At 35.2% G+C, this 17898-nt stretch overlaps 1 protein-coding gene across 50 annotated transcripts in view; it reads right to left on the bottom strand.

Annotated features, from left to right (window-relative positions):
• The window catches only part of LOC127881401 (uncharacterized), a 66007-nt gene extending 48646 nt beyond the window's left edge, over nucleotides 1-17361 (bottom strand). For 7 of the 50 annotated variants that reach the window (XM_052429207.1, XM_052429217.1, XM_052429206.1 and 4 more), the window contains exons 1-6: nucleotides 17190-17355; nucleotides 15843-15985; nucleotides 13207-13260; nucleotides 3030-3246; nucleotides 1635-1740; nucleotides 436-551 (exon numbers count right to left, since the gene is read on the bottom strand). In XM_052429207.1, coding sequence (XP_052285167.1) covers nucleotides 436-551; nucleotides 1635-1740; nucleotides 3030-3246; nucleotides 13207-13260; nucleotides 15843-15985; nucleotides 17190-17287 — 734 coding nt within the window. In that variant the 5' untranslated portion in view covers nucleotides 17288-17355. Of the gene's footprint in view, nucleotides 1-435; nucleotides 552-1634; nucleotides 1741-3029; nucleotides 3247-13206; nucleotides 13261-15842; nucleotides 15986-17189 lie in introns of all 50 variants that reach the window. The other 43 variants (XM_052429228.1, XM_052429216.1, XM_052429223.1 and 40 more) reach the window with 9 other exon arrangements.
• Nucleotides 17362-17898: the final 537 nt, after the last annotated feature.

Here is a 17898-nt window from a genome sequence, read left to right as displayed (position 1 = left end):
GGAAAAATAGCAGCTGAGACCAGTCAACTGGCACCTCTTCATAAGAAGGATCATACTTCATTACAGTGCTGTAATTACAGAAATATATGTCATAGTGTCATTATATTTGAACTTAAATATTCAATTCCTTTGATCTGCCATACATATTTGAGCCTCAAACTGGGAAAACTACACTAAATGCATGTGCATTAAGTGTCATCCCATTTTCACCCTCGTGCAGTCCATAAAGGCTAATCACGGATGACACTTTCCACCTTGGCTGAATTTACTTCCTGTGAAAGAAAAATTCCATAAAAGGAAAGTGTTGTCCCATTTAGCCTGTTTGGATGTTATTTTACGCACAAGCATAAAGCCAAGTTTCCCCAAACGCGACTCATTTTATCCTTAGGATTTGATAGCAATAAAAATGTGTAACAGGGTTTTAATAATACTTGCCTATTCACAGTAAGTCTTAAAGCAGATTGGGACGCTAGGCCTTTCCGTATGAATCTGTGGAACTCATCCAGGGTTTCTACGTTAAAACATGGCAGCAAGTTTGTAGTGGTGAACACCTGAAATAGACATTTTCTGTATGTTTCTTTACAAATCAGGTCAAAATTACAAGAAAATGGGAAAATGTAAATCAGCTGCAGTAAAATGGAAATCAACCAATTTCATTGCCTGATTTTATGACCCAACAAGCTTGTCAAACATTTTAATTTTACTAAATAAGCCAGATATGAGTGCAGTCAAAAATATAATTACCTTGCAGTTTCAGAACTAGTAATAATCCAACAAAACATTGTTGCCATTATTGGTGATTAATGTGGTTTAGAATTTCATAAAAACAAACATATTTTTTTCTAAATGTACACAAAGTTGGGAAATCAGAACTATCGGTACTTGGCCTTTCTGCGAAAAAACTAGTCTGAGTAATTACGATTGCCAATGGGACTTAACATGCATGAACACATGTTCAATATAAGCTCATTCGGCAATGATATAAACGTTAACTGCACTAAAAAATTTGGCAGAGGTATGCAATGTGATGTAACATACTCTTTGACAATTGCCATTGAGTAACAAACATGCCATTAGTTAAGCACATTGATGGCTGGACAAAGGAAGCACATTTTTAAGACCAGAATGGTCTTGTTTCATGGCTTCTTAACAGGAATTCAGCTTTACTTTGATGATGTTAAACAGTCAATTCACACACATTGCAAATTTTAGTCATGCTTGTAATAATGCGCTTGACTTTTTATTTACAAATTCAAAATTAATAATACACCTTCTAACATAAAGCTTTTATTGAAATCATCAAAATGAAAACAGATTAATGTTTCAAACTGTGATGAATTTATATGGTAAGTATCAGGAAAAAGATGATGTTATGTGTAATAAAGTCATAATTCATGACAGCAATGTTTGGATAACCAAATCTTTCATATTCAGTCAAAAAGCATAGCATAATGATATTTTAGCAAACATGGTCTCAAAAAATGCAAATGATTTGACCCTTAAATGTCTCAAAAAGCTTGAGCTCTTGTTGCAATCACCAGCAAGCTACGTCAATGTAGACATCAATGTAGGTGGCACACTAAGCATCATTCTTTATATCATCCATCGCAACATCCATCATTCATTGTTCTTACCCTCAGATCATTCCAGGAAACGAGATCATACTTGGTCACCAGGCAGTAACAGCACTTGAGGAACTCCATGTGTAGAATGTACGGAGCCCGGTCAACGTCCAACGCACTGAAATGCATGGATGATTCTATTACTTTTGGTATGAAATATTTCAAGCTAAACCAGTGTTAACATTTTACCATTTTTGAAATGAGGTTGGGTCCCTTTGGCATACATGCAAGAATTTTTCAGGTCCAAATCGGGACTTTCAATAAAAAAATTGTCGGGATATTTGACAAAAAAGCGGGACACCTAAAACGATCAATCATTCCGCCTTTTCTTTAGTCAGTAGTCAGTATATTACTTACAAAAACTTGTTACAAAAATTTCTCGAACACAGACATTCTCCATTTTCTGGAAGTAAACACACTCCATTAACTTAAATGTGGGGTATCCCCGTATGCCTCGATTTGACATCCAATTGGTACAGGGATATCCCCTTGAACATATGTAAATCGTGTGACACGATGTGAGCGCATCAAGCACTGTTCTTATTCATCCAATAGTAAATTAACTCTAAATTTAGATTGATGCAATGTGTAGATTGATGCAATATGTACGAACTATTTTCTGAAAATAAGTCGAAAACGAAAGGTTATTTGGTGAGAAACATCAATGTGTATTGGTCAGCATTCAATTTGTTTGATGTACAAAATCGGTGTTTTGACATTTTTTTTAACTTTAGGTTGTATAATACACAGGATAATAGTTATTAGTATTGTTGGACTTGATTGGGCCATGAAATACAAACGCAGGTGGCGTTCATTTCTGTACGATACATCTTTCGATAGCAATCAGCGACCCCTATCATAAAAACACCATGGTGTGAAGGCTGATTTAATCAATAAGTTGCTGATAAATCGCTGCTAAGGTGTCAAAAACAACACTGGTGCACTCGAGTAGTAGAATTGGGGCAATAAAGGGATTAGGGATGGTAAATTTTAGCTAGAAAGAGCTTGAAAAGCGAATTTTATTGGGAACTTATAGACCTTACATCGTGTTTAACAAATATCGTGACAAATCATCTCATATCGGGACGCCGGGACACAGCCTAAAAGCAGGATTGTCCTCCCGAGATCGGGAAGTCTGGCGTGTATACACTTTGGAATGAACAAAATCAGGGCGTTTGACTAAAATTGGGAAGTTAGTTTTGTTGTTTTGCTAACAAATGCTTCAAAATTGCTAAGACGATCAATTATGATGAACTTTTTTATATTGAAAGCATTCTCAATTATATATGTATGATTTAATAGTATCTATTTTTAATGATTTCAGTACTTTTTAAAATACAATATATTAAAAGTAACTTATTACTTGGAGGTAATTTTTTTTTAATTCATCTACAAAAAAAAACAAACCAAAGCAGATGGGCATTAGGACACTTCTCTTGAATGAAGTAGACAAAAGTGTCGGCAGCGTGCTCCACCGCCAGTACTACATGGTGAGACTGCAGCACCAGGTCAGCCAGTGACGGCGCGCTGTACACCAGCGTGTGTGCAGTGTCCTTCACACACAGGGTCACGGCCTCGATGGAGAGGTGGAGGGCCAGCATGGAGATCCTTAGCTCATGGAGATCTGGGGAAGACACCCAACAGCTTGAAATGACATCGTAAGACACAGATACCTTAGCTCATGGAGATCTGGGGAAGACACCCAACAGCTTGAAATGCCATCGTAAGACACAGATACTGCGTTTAAGCCTAAAACTCAACTAATGTGTGAAAAAATGAACCAAAATATTGAGACACATAAACATTCACACGCTTATTAAGATGTTTATAATGTTTCTGAACTATTGCAGCATTACTTTTATGGTAGATACCAGTACAACAAGATTGTCAATGTCATAAAGATATGTTGGTAAAACAAACAAATTAAGAAAGATATAATAAAGTCTCATGTGATTTCTCTAATTTTAGTTTTGACCTTTAATTGTTAAAAGATGAATGTCATATTTTGATGTTTTGCTAATCAATAGGAACACTCATTGCTTACAACAATGAAGTGTTTATTATAAAAGTATTTTTTTTTATCAAGATTAGCATTAATTGTTTAAATCTATACCAGTTGACATCATATTTGTTTTTATAAGAATTTAATATTATTTGTAGCAATTTATGTCATCAACAAATTGCTTCGAAATTGCCTGGTTACAGTATGTTAAAAACATACCTTGGAGTATTTGAGCCATACAACGCAAACATAACATAAGCAGCCCAACCCAAAATAAAATTAATGACACATAAAAATGAACAATTTTAGAACTTCTTAAATAAATTCAAAATCTAATATACATTTACACTATTATAACAATCAATGTTACAATACATTTTTATTAAGAAACTGATATGGCCGCTTATGAACGAAAGCGCTCACTTAAATTACTTTTTTCTATACATGCATGCCATATAAGAAAAATATGACATTATTTAAAGTCTTCTTTAACAGTTTTACATGTCAAGGTTGTTCAGCCGTATTAATGAGGCTAGAAAACACTTACAATATCTGTTCATCTTAACAGATTTTTTGTGTTTTTTTTTTATCGTAGTTTTCCAGGGGTAAAAGTATATACTTCTAGTCTGTCTATACACTGTTACATTTAGGTTCCTTGTCTTTATATATTTGTGTCCCTTGGGTAGTATGTGTCCATTTAGTGTCTTGGTGAGATTCAGTCCCCTGTCCTGTGTGCGTTCAGCCATGTACCGTGATGTCATACATGTTTTGTCCAGTCAGTGTAGGTGGTTTGTCATCAACAAGATTTTGATTGGTTTATGTATACATGCGTTGGCAGACTATGGGAAATATTGCACCACGAAGTCTGTCTAACATTTACCATTGAAGTTGCAAGACTTACTTTGAACACTTTTTTTCAACCACATTTTCCAAGCTGTTTTTTTTATTTATATTTCTCTATTTGTAAGAATAAAGAGATTGTTGTAAAGAACCCTGAGATGTTGGGTTATATTTGACAACCACCACCCCACTACACTTTTTTGATGGGGAATTAAGCTACCAATAGTCGGCGGTAAAAAATGCAGATCAAGGGCCCTGAACTAGCCTAGCAAGCACATGACGCTGAATAGACGTTGAAAAGACGTTGTACTATGATGTTGAATGACCGTTGAATTTTGGTTGTAAATGAAAGTTTTTTAAGACGTCATTTTATGACATTGATTCAACGTCATGTTACAACCAAAATTCAACCATTTTTCATCTAAAATCCAACCATTCTACAACCACTTGCAACCAAAGTTCAACCACTTTGCAACGTTATTATTAAATGTATGGTTCGCTTAATGTTCCCGAAAAAAAATTGGGTACAACAAAATTGGGTAAAAAAAACATTTGGGTACGAAAAACATTAGGGAACGAAAAAAATAGGTACGAAAAAAAAAAATTGGGTACAAACAAATTCGGGTGCAAGAAACATTTGGGTACAAAAAAATGGGTCTGAAAAAAAAATGGGTACGAAAAAAATGGGTATAAAAAAATTTGGGTATGAAAAAAAAATGGGCACGAAAAAAATTGGGTACAAAAAAAATTAGGTCTGAAACAAATGGGTACGAAAAAAAAATTGGGTACGAAAAAATTTGAGTACGAAAAACATTTGGGTATGAAAAAAATGGGTACGAAAAAAAATGGGTACCAAAAAAATTTGGGTACGAAATTTTTTTTGGGTATGAACGTTTGAGTACGAAAAAAATGGGTACGAAAAAAAATGTGGGTACGAAATAATTTGGGTACAAACAAAAATTGGGTACGAAAAAAATGGCTAAGAAAAAAAATTGGGTATGAAAAAATATGGGTACAAAATATCAAATTTGAATTGTGTAGCGCGTGAATTGTCTCCTGGGGGTGAATTGTCTTGGGGTTGCTATAAACGCTACATGTACTTTTGGCCAAGCCACGTGTTTATAGCAATTGCGCAATTAAAACCACCACTTTTCGTCATTTTATCAAAAACTAGATTTTTCCCAGAAATTACAAATATGCCATCGTGTAGATCGCATTTTGGTCCATATACATGTCAAATTTCGGCAAACGTGTTGGGCCAGTTTTCAAGACTATCAAATCGCGGCTGGAGCTTAACGAAACTTAGCCCCCATTATCATTTGTTCAAATGAACGTCATCGTCAATATAGCACTCATTCCATATACTAGAGTTGCGACACCTTAAGGGTTTCGCGGGATGGAATGAGTGGGGAAATCAAATCAAATTGAAAATCGATTAAGTAGGAAAAAAAACAAATTTGGGTACAAAAACACATTTGAGTACGAAAAAAAAATAGGGTACGAAAAAAACTTAGGGTACAAAAAACTATTCGGGTACGAAAAAAATAGGTACGAATAAAAATTTGGGTACGAAAAAATATTGGTACGGAAAAAAATGGGTACGAACAAAATGTGGGCAGGAAAATTAACAAATTTGGTTACGAAAACAAATAAGAGTACGAAAAAATATAGGGAACGAAAAAAATTAGGGTACGAAAAACTATTTGGATACGAAAAAAATGGGTATGAATAAAAATTTGGGTACGAAACAAATTTGGGTACGGAACAAATTTGGGTACAAAAAAAGTGGGTTTGATTTTTTTTTTGGGTACGAAAAAAAAAGGTACGAAAAAAATTTGGGTACGAAAAACATTTGGGTACGAAAAAGATGGGTACGACAAAAATTTGTTGGGTACGAACAAATTTGGGTACAAAAAACATTAAGGTACGAAAAAAATGGGTATGAAAAAAATATTTGGGTACGAAAAAAATTGGGAATGAAAAACATTTGGGTCCAAAAAAAAATTGGTACGAAAAAAAAATTTGGGTATGAAAAAAATTGGGTACGAAAAAAATTTGGGTACGAAAAAAAATGGGTACTAAAAAAATTGGGTACAAAAAAATTGGGTACGAAAACAATGGGTAGGAACAAAATTGGGTACGAAAAAAAAATGGGTACGAAAAAAAGGGTACGAAAAAATATTGGGTACGAAAAAAATAATTGGGTACGAAAAATTTGCGTACGAAAAACATTTGGGTACGAGAAAAGTGGGTACGAATTTTTTTTGGGTACAAACAAATCTGGGTACGAAAAACATTTGGGTACAAAAAAAATGGTTACGAAAAAAAATTGGCGTAAGAAAAATCAAATTTGAATTGTCTCCTGGGGGTGAATTGTCTTGGGATTGCTATTAACGCTACATGTACTTCAGGCCAAGCCACGTGTTTATAGCGATTGCGCAATAAAAAACACCACTTTTTCGTCATTTTATCAAAAACTAAATTTTTCCCAGTTATAACGAATACGCCAACAGGTAGATCGCGTTCTGGTCCATATACATGTCAAATTTCAGCAAACGTGTTGGGCCAGTTTTCAACACTCTCAAATCGCGGCTATAACCAGGAGCTTAACGAATTTTAGTCGCCATTATCATTCGTTCAATTGAACGTCATCAAATGATGACGTCAATATATCACTCATTCCATACTAGAGTTGCGACACCTTAAGGGTTTCGCGGGATGGAATGAGTGGGCACTGAAATAACTCGGGGTCATGACCACCAAACTGGCTTAGAATTAAATTATGCTGAAATAGCTCAGGATCTTGACCACCAACCTGGCTTGGATTTTTATTATGCTGAAAAAGCTAGGGGTCTTGATCACCAAACTGGCTTGGATTTTAATTATGCTGAAATAGCTCGGGATCTTTACCACCAAACTGGCTTGGATTTGAATTATGCTCATTGTTTGGGTTCTTGACCACCACACTGGCTTGCATTTGAATTATGCTGAAATAGCTCAGGATCTTGACCACCAAACTGGCTTGGATTTTAATTATGCCAAAATAGTTCAGGATCTTTACCACCAAACTGGCTTGGATTTTAAATATGCGGAAAAAGCTCGAGGTCTCGGCGATGAAACTGGCTATGGTTTAAATTATGCTGAAAAAGCTCGGGTTCTTGACCACCAAACTGGCCTTGATTTTAATTATACCGAATTATACCTGACTTTGATTTTAAATATGCTGAAATAGCTCAGGGTCTCCCCCACGAAACTGGCTAGGATTTTAATTATGCTGAAAAAGCTTGGGGTCTTGACCACCAAACTGGCCTGGTTTTTAATTATACCAAAAAAGTTCAGGATCTTGAACACTAAACTGGCTTGGATTTTTATTATGCTAAAAAAGCTCGGGGTCTTGACCACCAAACTGGCTTGGATTTTAATTATACCGAAATAGTCCAGGATCTTGACCATTAAACTGACTTGGATTTTAAATATGCGGAAATAGCTCGAGGTCTCGGCGATGAAACTGGCTATGGTTTAAATTATGCTGAAAAAGCTCGGGTTCTTGACCACCAAACTGGCCTTGATTTTAATTATACCGAATTATACCTGACTTTGATTTTAAATATGCTGAAATAGCTCAGGGTCTCCCCCACGAAACTGGCTAGGATTTTAATTATGCTGAAAAAGCTTGGGGTCTTGACCACTAAACTGGCCTGGATTTTAATTATACCGAAAAAGTTCAGGATCTTGAACACTAAACTGACTTGGATTTTTATTATGCTAAAAAAGCTCGGGGTCTTGACCACCAAACTGGCTTGGATTTTAATTATACCGAAATAGTCCAGGATCTTGACCACTAAACTGACTTGGATTTTAATTATGCTGAAATAGCTCGGGGTCTCTGCCACCAAACTGGCCTGGATTTTAATTATGGTGAGAAAGCTCGGGTCTTGACCACAAAAATGGCTTGGATTTTAATTATGCTGAAATAGCTTGGGATCTTTACCATCATAGTGGGCGGGGCCCTGGGGTGGGTAATGTGAACATGGATGGTCAAGATAGACTGTGTTGTCATAAGAAATCGTAAGTATTAATTTGAAGTCAATTGGTGAAAAATGGTGCGGCAGAGGCCGACGCGTATTCCCACGCTGCATGTTTGACCCAGGGGGCGCCCCAAGGGTTGGTAATGCGGCCATGCATGGTTGAGATTGACCGTATTGTCATAAGAGATTTTGAGTGCTTGACAGGTTACTGTAAGCCATCATGGAGAGCGGGGGGTTTATGTGGGTTGGTGGTAATTTAAAAGATGAACTTTCAAAAATAATTATAAAAAAAAAATTGGGGGGGGGGGGCATGGGGGATAGTTTGGGTGCAGTGCATTGTGGTATGTCAGGTAAGTGTTGCTTTGTCAAAGTATGAATCAAATGTGATCATAAATAAAGAAGTTATGGCAATTTAAGCAAAATGTTCAATTATCTAAGTATAAAAGGGGCAATAATTCTGTCAAATGCTTGATACAGTTGTCTGTTCTTGTTTATATGCAAAATATGAAAGCAATATGTCAAAGGACATAGAACATATTTGAGGTGGTATGCAAATTTAAACATAGATTTACCAATTATATATTAATATTCCAAGTATAAAAGGGCAATAATTCTGTCAAAATGCTTGATACAGTTGTCTGCTCTTGTTTATAGATTGGGATCATGTTGGTTATGAAGTATGCAAAATATGAAAGCAATATGTCAAAGGACAAAGAAAATATTTGAGGTGGTATGCAAACTTTAACATAGATTTATCAATAATATGCATATTCTAAGTATAAAAGGGGCAATAATTCCGTCAAAATGCTTGATACAGTTGTCTGCTCTTGTTTATAGATTATCATGTTGGTAAAGAAGTACATGTATGAACAAGTGACCTCAAAATCAATCGGGGTCATCTGCGAGTCATGATCAATGTACCTATCAAGTTTCATGATCCTAGGCATAAGCGTTATTGAATTATCATCCGGAAACCATTTTACTATTTCGGGTTACCGTGACCTTAATCTTTGACCTAGTGACCTGAAAATCTATAGGGGTCATCTGCGAGCCATGATCAATCTACCTTTCAAGTTTCATGATCCTAGGCATAAACGTTCTTGAATTATCATCCGGAAACCATTTTACTATTTCGGGTCACAGTGATCTTGACATTCGACCTAGTGACCTATAAATCAATAGGGGTCATCTGCGAGTCATGATCAATGTACCTATGAAGTTTCATGATCCTAGGCCTAAGCGTTCTTGAGTTATCATCCGGAAACCACCTGGTGGACGGACCGACCAATCGACAGACCGACATGTGCAAAGCAATATACCCCCTCTTCTTCGAAGGGGGGGGGGGCATAAAAAAATATATAAATAATTTGTTAAAGTGAAAAGAAAATATTTGGGGTAGTACACAAACGTTAACATGTGCACGCTAACGGTAACGCCGACGTGATCAGGATAGCTCCATTATATATATTTCATATATAATAGTCAAGCTAAAAAAGAGTGAAAATCTCTGACCCGTCCCCACCCCAACCCCTATAACTTTTGACCCAGGGGTCAGATCAAAATTCCAAATAGTGCAGGGTCGCACATAATGCTCATAGCTACCATGTGTTTAAGTTTCAAGTGCTTATGGTGTAAGAGATAGTGGCTAGGACAGACGGACAGACTGATGGTGGAGATAACCACAATGAACCTGTTAACAGCCAACTAACGCTGCCAACAAAGCACAAGCTTTACTAGTCAGGATGTGGCACTATCTATACAAACTGCATAAGAAATAACAAGACGCTTAGGGTTTGAGGGACACCAAACCTGATTATGAGTCTTCCACACCTTAAGCATCTTAACCCTTTGCATGCTGGGAAATTTGTCGTCTGCTAAAATGTCGTCTGCTGAATTTCTAAAATTAGCATTTTCTTCGATTTTTTTTTCAAAGAATACTATCAGAATAGCAAACAGTTTGGATCCTGATGAGACGCCACGTTGTGTGGCGTCTCATCTGGATCCAAACTGTTTTCAAAGGCCTTTAAAATTCGGTTCCCGCACTGAAAGGGTTAAATATACTTATTTGCTTGTGTACATGTACCTGATAATAAATTATTATTATTACCTGTTTTGGCATCAACAAGCTTTATCAATTGGCCCTCAAATTTTGCACATAAACGCTACACGATCAACCAATATGCCTTTTCATTTCAAGTTGGAAAGTAATTTAGCCCTTATTCGGCCATAATAGGGTGGAGGATCGATTTAAAATACAACTATTCCAGATACAAAAATATTAATTCATTTATTTAATGCACTTATTTTCTTCTCTTTTGCTACGAAATGACCAGTCATATTTTGCACTAGCAGATGATATTTCTTTTTTTACATATGAAAGGTAAAAAGAAATTCAAGCAGCATTTTATAATATAAATTTAAAAATGCACTAAATCATGCACTTAAAAACAATATTATTGTGATTCTGTTATTTATAATCATATTAATAATGCCTCATTTTTCTCCATTTTATGGTTTACTATCTATTTTTCCCAATTTTATGGTTTATCTTGCTTATTTTCTGAATTCAAAAGGCACTGGCTTAAAAAAACTGTCTATGCAGGTAACTGTATATTGAAATCTCATTATGAGTGATTATAAATGCATGATAAAATTCTAACATGTTATGTTATAGATAAATCTATATTGTTTGTAATTTTTCCTAAACATTATTAGCCACCGTTGTGGTCAAACATATTTTTTTGTTTTATTAATGACGTTGTTTCACAGATTACTGTAAAAGAGCTACAGATTAGGTGCGCATTTGTGTAAATACCCAATGTAAAATTGCCGATTACGCATAAAAAATAAAACCATGCGTTCCGAAACCCAATTGAAATTGTCGATTAGGCATATCATATTTTTCCTTTGCATAACGAGTAAATCTGTCCCGGAAATACCCTGGTCCGAAATACCCGGATTCTTTCCGCTTAAGCGCTTTCAGTATACGTGTTATTGTTGTGAAAATGTAGATGTTAATGTTATACTTGTTATGTACAAACTGACTTAAAATAAAATTTGTATTTGTATATTTGTATACCATGTGCTCAAGTGTTTTCAAATTCAGAATGACATTTCCCGGTATTTTAGAATATTCTGGCTTGTGTTGTTAACAAATTGTAGTGTAAATACAAACTCAAAGTAAATATTTAAAACTACCCGATTCACACTGAAATCAGTTTTATAATCCACCAGACGTATGTTGTTAATCACAAATAATAGATTTCAGAAAACAAAGGTAATGTTTACAATATCAGCAAAAGATGTCAAGGATGATCCGACAGTATCCAAATGAAAACTAGTCTTGGACAAAGCGACAATGGCTTCAAAATTGTGAATTTCAGACTGATGAGAGTTATTTTCATCTATTGTTAGATGCATTTGAAACATTTAAACCTTAAAATATTCCTCGATGCAGTAATTTATATTCATTCACCAATATATGTAGAAATGTATCCAAGAAAATGAGTATTCTTTGATTTATAGCGTGACATAAATATGTTACGACTCTGGTTGACTTTCGATACAGAGTTTGCTTCAAAGTACAGGTATGTCAATACCATATAAATTGTACGCTGAAGTTTCTTTAGCTAATATTTTTCTAATGTTGACAGACCATTGACATTGCTGGGGTTTGTTGATTTAAAGACTTATTATCATCACGGGCAGAAGAACATTATAGATCTAGACATTAAACAGCGCGTCATTAAGTAGACAACAGCTGCACAACTGTATGGTAAAAGGTAAATATGTATCTTAATAATTATGTTGACAACTAGCTTACGTAGCAACGTCCGAAAATATGAAATATCCGACATGTATTTCAATATTTAAAATTCAAGATATAATGACGACTGAACTGTTTTACTTTAAGTAAAAAACGGTAAAACTATGTTGAAAATGAAACACAACAAACTAAATACTTATCTGTTACGGCTAAACGACTAATTATCCCAATATAACACTGTCATTGAATCGCACATTTCAATTATAATTATTCCCCTTGAAAGTTAATGCATATTGATATAACGAATTCATCAAACGTTATCAAACATTAGTAATTTGAATTGCATCGGATTCGCACAATATTATGTGGATGTAAATCCGATCCGGTTGTTGTTTATGTGTCAAGCTCATTTTGTCAGTGACTGAGTGAGATATAATAAATTTCTTCCGTAGTAAAATCTACTGTAAAGTACACAATGATACTTACGTAATTCTGTCGTATCCGTCTGAATAAACATCCGCTGCACAAAATATAGACATTTGTATTAATGATAATTAAACACAATCATATTTTCTGTGCTTATTGAACTAATAACACTGAGTTTCTTTGTCGTGTTACAAGATGGCGGATGTCTAACGCTGTTTGTGAAGTGACGTCACAATGTTTATCTGTGCGCGTGCCCTTTCCCATAAAAGTATTTAAACACAAAATACTCGAAAACTTGATTTTTGCCAGGTATAACGCCTACGCCAACAGGTAGATCGCATTCTTGTCCATATACATGTCAAATTTCAGCAAACGTGTTCGGCCAGTTTTCAAGACTCCCAAATCGCAGTGATTTGCCCCAGCTTAACGAAACTTAGCCCCCTTTATCATTCATTCAATTGAACGTCATCAATGATGACGTCCAATACATCACTCATTCCATACAAATACATATCATCGCACTGTTGTTCTTTTTTGTCTTGAATCTGGATCTGTTCGGGTGTCTTCTCAGTTGTCCTGGAAATACAAAAAATATCAGAATGACCAAGTGTTATTTTTTTTAAGAAAACGGAAAAACTGACAAGACATACATGTACTGCATGAATAACACCAAGAAAACACACATATGTGTCATTTTGAACATACACATATATGAAACCGAATTTTCTATCATACGTGGTAAAATAATCAAGCGTTACAAAATCTTATAATTTAATAATGTATTTTATGACTGTATCAATTCATAACTAAATTTGACCTGCAAGATCAATATTTAATCATGTCATGACCAACAAACAATTTTTATAAACTACATTTTACATAATTATATATTTCAATTTTAGAAATTAATATAATTAATAATTGAAGTTAAGATAAAATTTTGAATTTTATTTATTTTTCAATTAACGGGGAATTCGGATTAACGGTGTTAGAAATAATGGTGTTGAAGTGTACATATTTATTTTTTCACGTAATTACAGTCCAACCTGTCAATAAAGACCACTCAAGGGATTTGGTCGTTGTGGTCTTTGTTCACAGGTGGTCTTTATTTGCAGGGTCGATCGAAACTTTGCAAAATATGCTAGTAGTTTTTTAACAGGTACCTTATCTATGTATGTGCTCTATTGTTTAAATGTTTGAATGCTTATGCATGTATAATGAAATAAAGGATTGAAACACAGTTTTGTTTTACATTTGTATATTTATTACATGTTGTATTTCTATTCCCTTATGTTTTTATTATTTATTTAATTTATCATATTCTGTATGAATAACATTTGATATACATGTATACGTACATGTACATGTAATTCTACAAAGAACAAAGTACAAAATACACATAACATAGCAAACATTTATACATGAAATACATGAATCACTACTACACAACCAGTAAAGTTGACAGTAATGGACAATAAATGACATCTGATATTTATATACGCGAATTCCGACTCACGCTTAGGGCGTTTACTTTCACAGTTTACGTTCTCCTCGAATTCGTCCATAATCTCATGTTTACGCTTTAAAATGCTCTGAATTTGAGTTTTTCCTACACAAAGATCACTATCCACTCGTCTACAACTGTGTCCTTTACCTAACAAACTAATGACCTTAACGCGTTCTTCCAACGTCAAGAACTTACGCTTGGAAGCCATGCTGGTTAACTTGAACTGACAATTTACTTTTCTATAATCTATGAACGTCTTATTACGGAGAAATTTAAGAAGAGAATGACTACTAAAATGTTTGTCTTTAATAGGCATCGTAAATGATATGAAACCGTTAATTTCCTTAATGAGTTTATGAAAGCCCCAAATTTGTCTTTGATATTTTCGGCAATTAGTAGATTAATCGCGAGTCACTTAAATACAAAGGCAAATTTTTACACTTTTGACATACTGTCAAATGCATAAAAGAAGCAGGCGACTACCAATTAGCAATGCATGTTAAATAAACAAACAACTGCTATCGAGTGCAATAAACTGTCACTTGCCAATATCTCCATAGCGACCGACGAGTCCACTGGTAAGATGTGTATCACGTGACTACGCAGCGTCCTGGCGGCCATTTTGTTATTTGAAAGTTGCGAAATCGTTGATTTTTATGATTGCAGTGGTCGTTGTAAGCTATCAAAATGGAGATTTGGGAATGTAAAAGGGTGGTCGTTGGTCTTTGTTCACAGGTGGGCTTTATTCGCAGGTTCAATATATAGTGAAATCGTTCGGGAGGAAATCGGTGTGGTCGTTATTGACTTTTGGTCGCTATTAACAGGCGGTCGCTCGGGCAGGTTGGACTGTACATGTGTTTTCAAGAATGTTTTCAACAACAAATTGCTACCCCAAAAATGATGTTAAGTGAACGTAAGTATTTTCAAAAGTGTTACAAAGTCTCCATGGTACGAGTTTCCCCATAATTCCGAATTTGAATTTAAAGCAAGTGCATAATGATATCAATTGTAATATTACAACTTGAAATAACAATCAAAACCTACCTCGCAAACTGTTGTTTATCGTCGATTGTGTTTTCCAACTTCACTTATTATTGAACAACAAGCACAGGTTTACATACAATAACAGCTAAGTTTGAAAATCCAATTAGCCAGTAGGTCAGTGTACAAAGGAATTGAGTGGCGCGCACTCCGGAGATCTGCTGGTTTAGATAACAAGAGAATTGCGCTTGCAAACAATCGAAGATACACAAATGGGTCAAAAATGCAAATCAACTTATAAGCGTATTTTGTAAAAAAACAAAACAAAAAAAGAATCAAATTCTTTATGAAAACATATTTAATGTACATGTTTATATTGTGTGATTTTTATACGTCTTAATTATTTTATGACCAAAATACAACGTCGTATAGACGTCTTTTCCCGACGTTGTTTATACGTCGCCATTCTAAAGTTGAATCAACGTTGTTTTATGGTTGCCGACATCGCGCCCGAAATTCAACCAATATTCTACGTCTATTCAACGTTGGGTGTTTGCTGGGAGAGAAAACTAAAACTTAGGGACATGTGTGGACAGGCAACAGCAATGATTAACACCTCCCACTCGGTGGGGACATAAAAAATGCCTACAAACTCACTTCAAGTATTTACCTTCTAAGTGGACCGTACTCTTACGATGGTCAAAGAGCTGCACTGCAACAGCGGCCTGAACCCTCTCCAACATCTTGCTGCTCAACACCATCAAATCTTGAATGACATCTCCAGACAGCAGCCTTAGATTCACAAGCTTGGACCTTAAGAAATATAGATAATACAAAAAGTTTTGTTCATGTACATGATAAGTTTCATGAGACCATAAATACTTAAGTAGAACAAGAAATGTGTTTGTCAGAAACACTATGTCCCCTTCTGCGCCGCTTTGACTTTTTTGTTGACCTTTGACCTTGAAGGATGATCTTGACCTTCCACCACACAAAATGTGCAGCTTCATGAGATACACATGCATGCCAAATACGAAGTTGCTTTCTTCAATATTGCAAAAGTTATGGCAAATGTTAAAGTTTGACCAAACAGACCAACGTTCAGACCAACAGACAGCGCAAAAAAAAATATGCCCCCCACTATAGCGGTGGGGGAAGTAAAAACAGACAAAGGATGTTAATGAATCAAAATTTTGGCAGAGTATATATCTTTCCTCATGAATGTTTTATTAAGATCCAGCCATTATAAAGATCAACCCATTAGTTACAAAAGGAGTTCACAACAAAAATGGACCAACGAAAGCAATGCTAAATGACTCCCATTCCATGTGATCATACAAAATTGTTGGATTTCATCTTTAAAAACTCTTTTCAGAAACTTGAGTAAGGTCAATGTCATGCTGTAGGTAAGGCAATAGTAAACAAATAAATTTTTACTGTTTGTATTGATGCCAAAGGGTAAGTCTGTAAGTGCGTTAAAAAAAAAAATTCTCATAGGAATGTCCGAATCAGTTCTAAAACTTTGAACACAAGTCAGAGTCACAGCACGCTCTAGGAAAATGGGACTTAAAGGTAACCGTCAACCACTAATGACGAACAAAGAAAAGTTCTAAAATACCATAATTTTTTACAATTAATAGTTTATATTGATTCAAATATCAGGACTGGTATATTACATAACTTGAAAAAAGTTGTTAAGTGTTCATATTTTCAGTATAATCGGTAATAAATGTTACCCAGGGTACCGGTACCAGGTAACTACCAGTTAACGCCAGTAGATTAATCATCATGTCACGTGGTAAACCCAGTTAAGTTTCGTTCCCTATAAGCCTGTGCAGTCACTACAGGCTAATCAGGAAAAACAATTTTCGCTTAAATGGAGTTTTTCTGTTAAAGGATTTAAAGGAAGCTTCTTCTTAACAAAAAAGCCAGATGAGAAGGAAAGTTCCTGATTAGCCTATGCAGAGAACACTTTATGCACATGTATAAGGCCATGACAGCAGCTCACTTAGATTACCTTGTACGTTCAAACAGCAGGTATATGTCCTTGACAAACATCCTCGCCCACTGCTTCTGTGAGCTTTGCCAATGTTCAAGCCTCTCTTTCTTCGACATCTTCTCCAGCTTCTCACATCTGAGAGCATATGATATTTAAGTCTTGTTCTGGGAAAACAAGAGGCCCATGAGGGTCTGAATCGCTCTACTGGCTGGAATCAATGGGACTCAAGCCCTTGATAGTATGAACATTCTGAGTAAGTTTTAAATAAACAGACCCAAAATGGGAAATTTATCGCATAAACAAGAAGAAACATAAACTTTAAACTTCAAATGGCTCCTTTTCAACAATAAGTTGGACAAATTTTCTTCACTCTCAATGGGGTTCTGGCCCTTGATGATATAAAACATCCGTTGAAGTTTCAAAAGGATAGAACTTTATATGTAAACATACAAGAAATGTGTTTGTCGGAAACACTATGTCCCCTTCTGCACCGCTTTTAATTACATTTTTTTTAACTTTAACCTTGAAGGATGACCTTGACCTTTCACCACTCAAAATGTGCAGCTCCATGATATAAACATGCATGCCAAATATGAAATTGCTATCTTCAATATTGCAAAAGTTATGGCAAAATGTTAAAGATTTTCATTTTTTCGCAAATTCAAGGGGAGATAATTCTGGACTCATAACTCCGATATTGCTCATTTTCAATAGGGTTTGATTCATC

This window comes from Dreissena polymorpha, chromosome 5 (genome assembly GCF_020536995.1).
Source record: "Dreissena polymorpha isolate Duluth1 chromosome 5, UMN_Dpol_1.0, whole genome shotgun sequence".
Classification (NCBI taxonomy): domain Eukaryota; kingdom Metazoa; phylum Mollusca; class Bivalvia; order Myida; family Dreissenidae; genus Dreissena; species Dreissena polymorpha.
The sequence above is the reverse complement of the archived record's forward strand: the minus strand, read 5'-3'. Positions and strand labels throughout refer to the sequence as shown.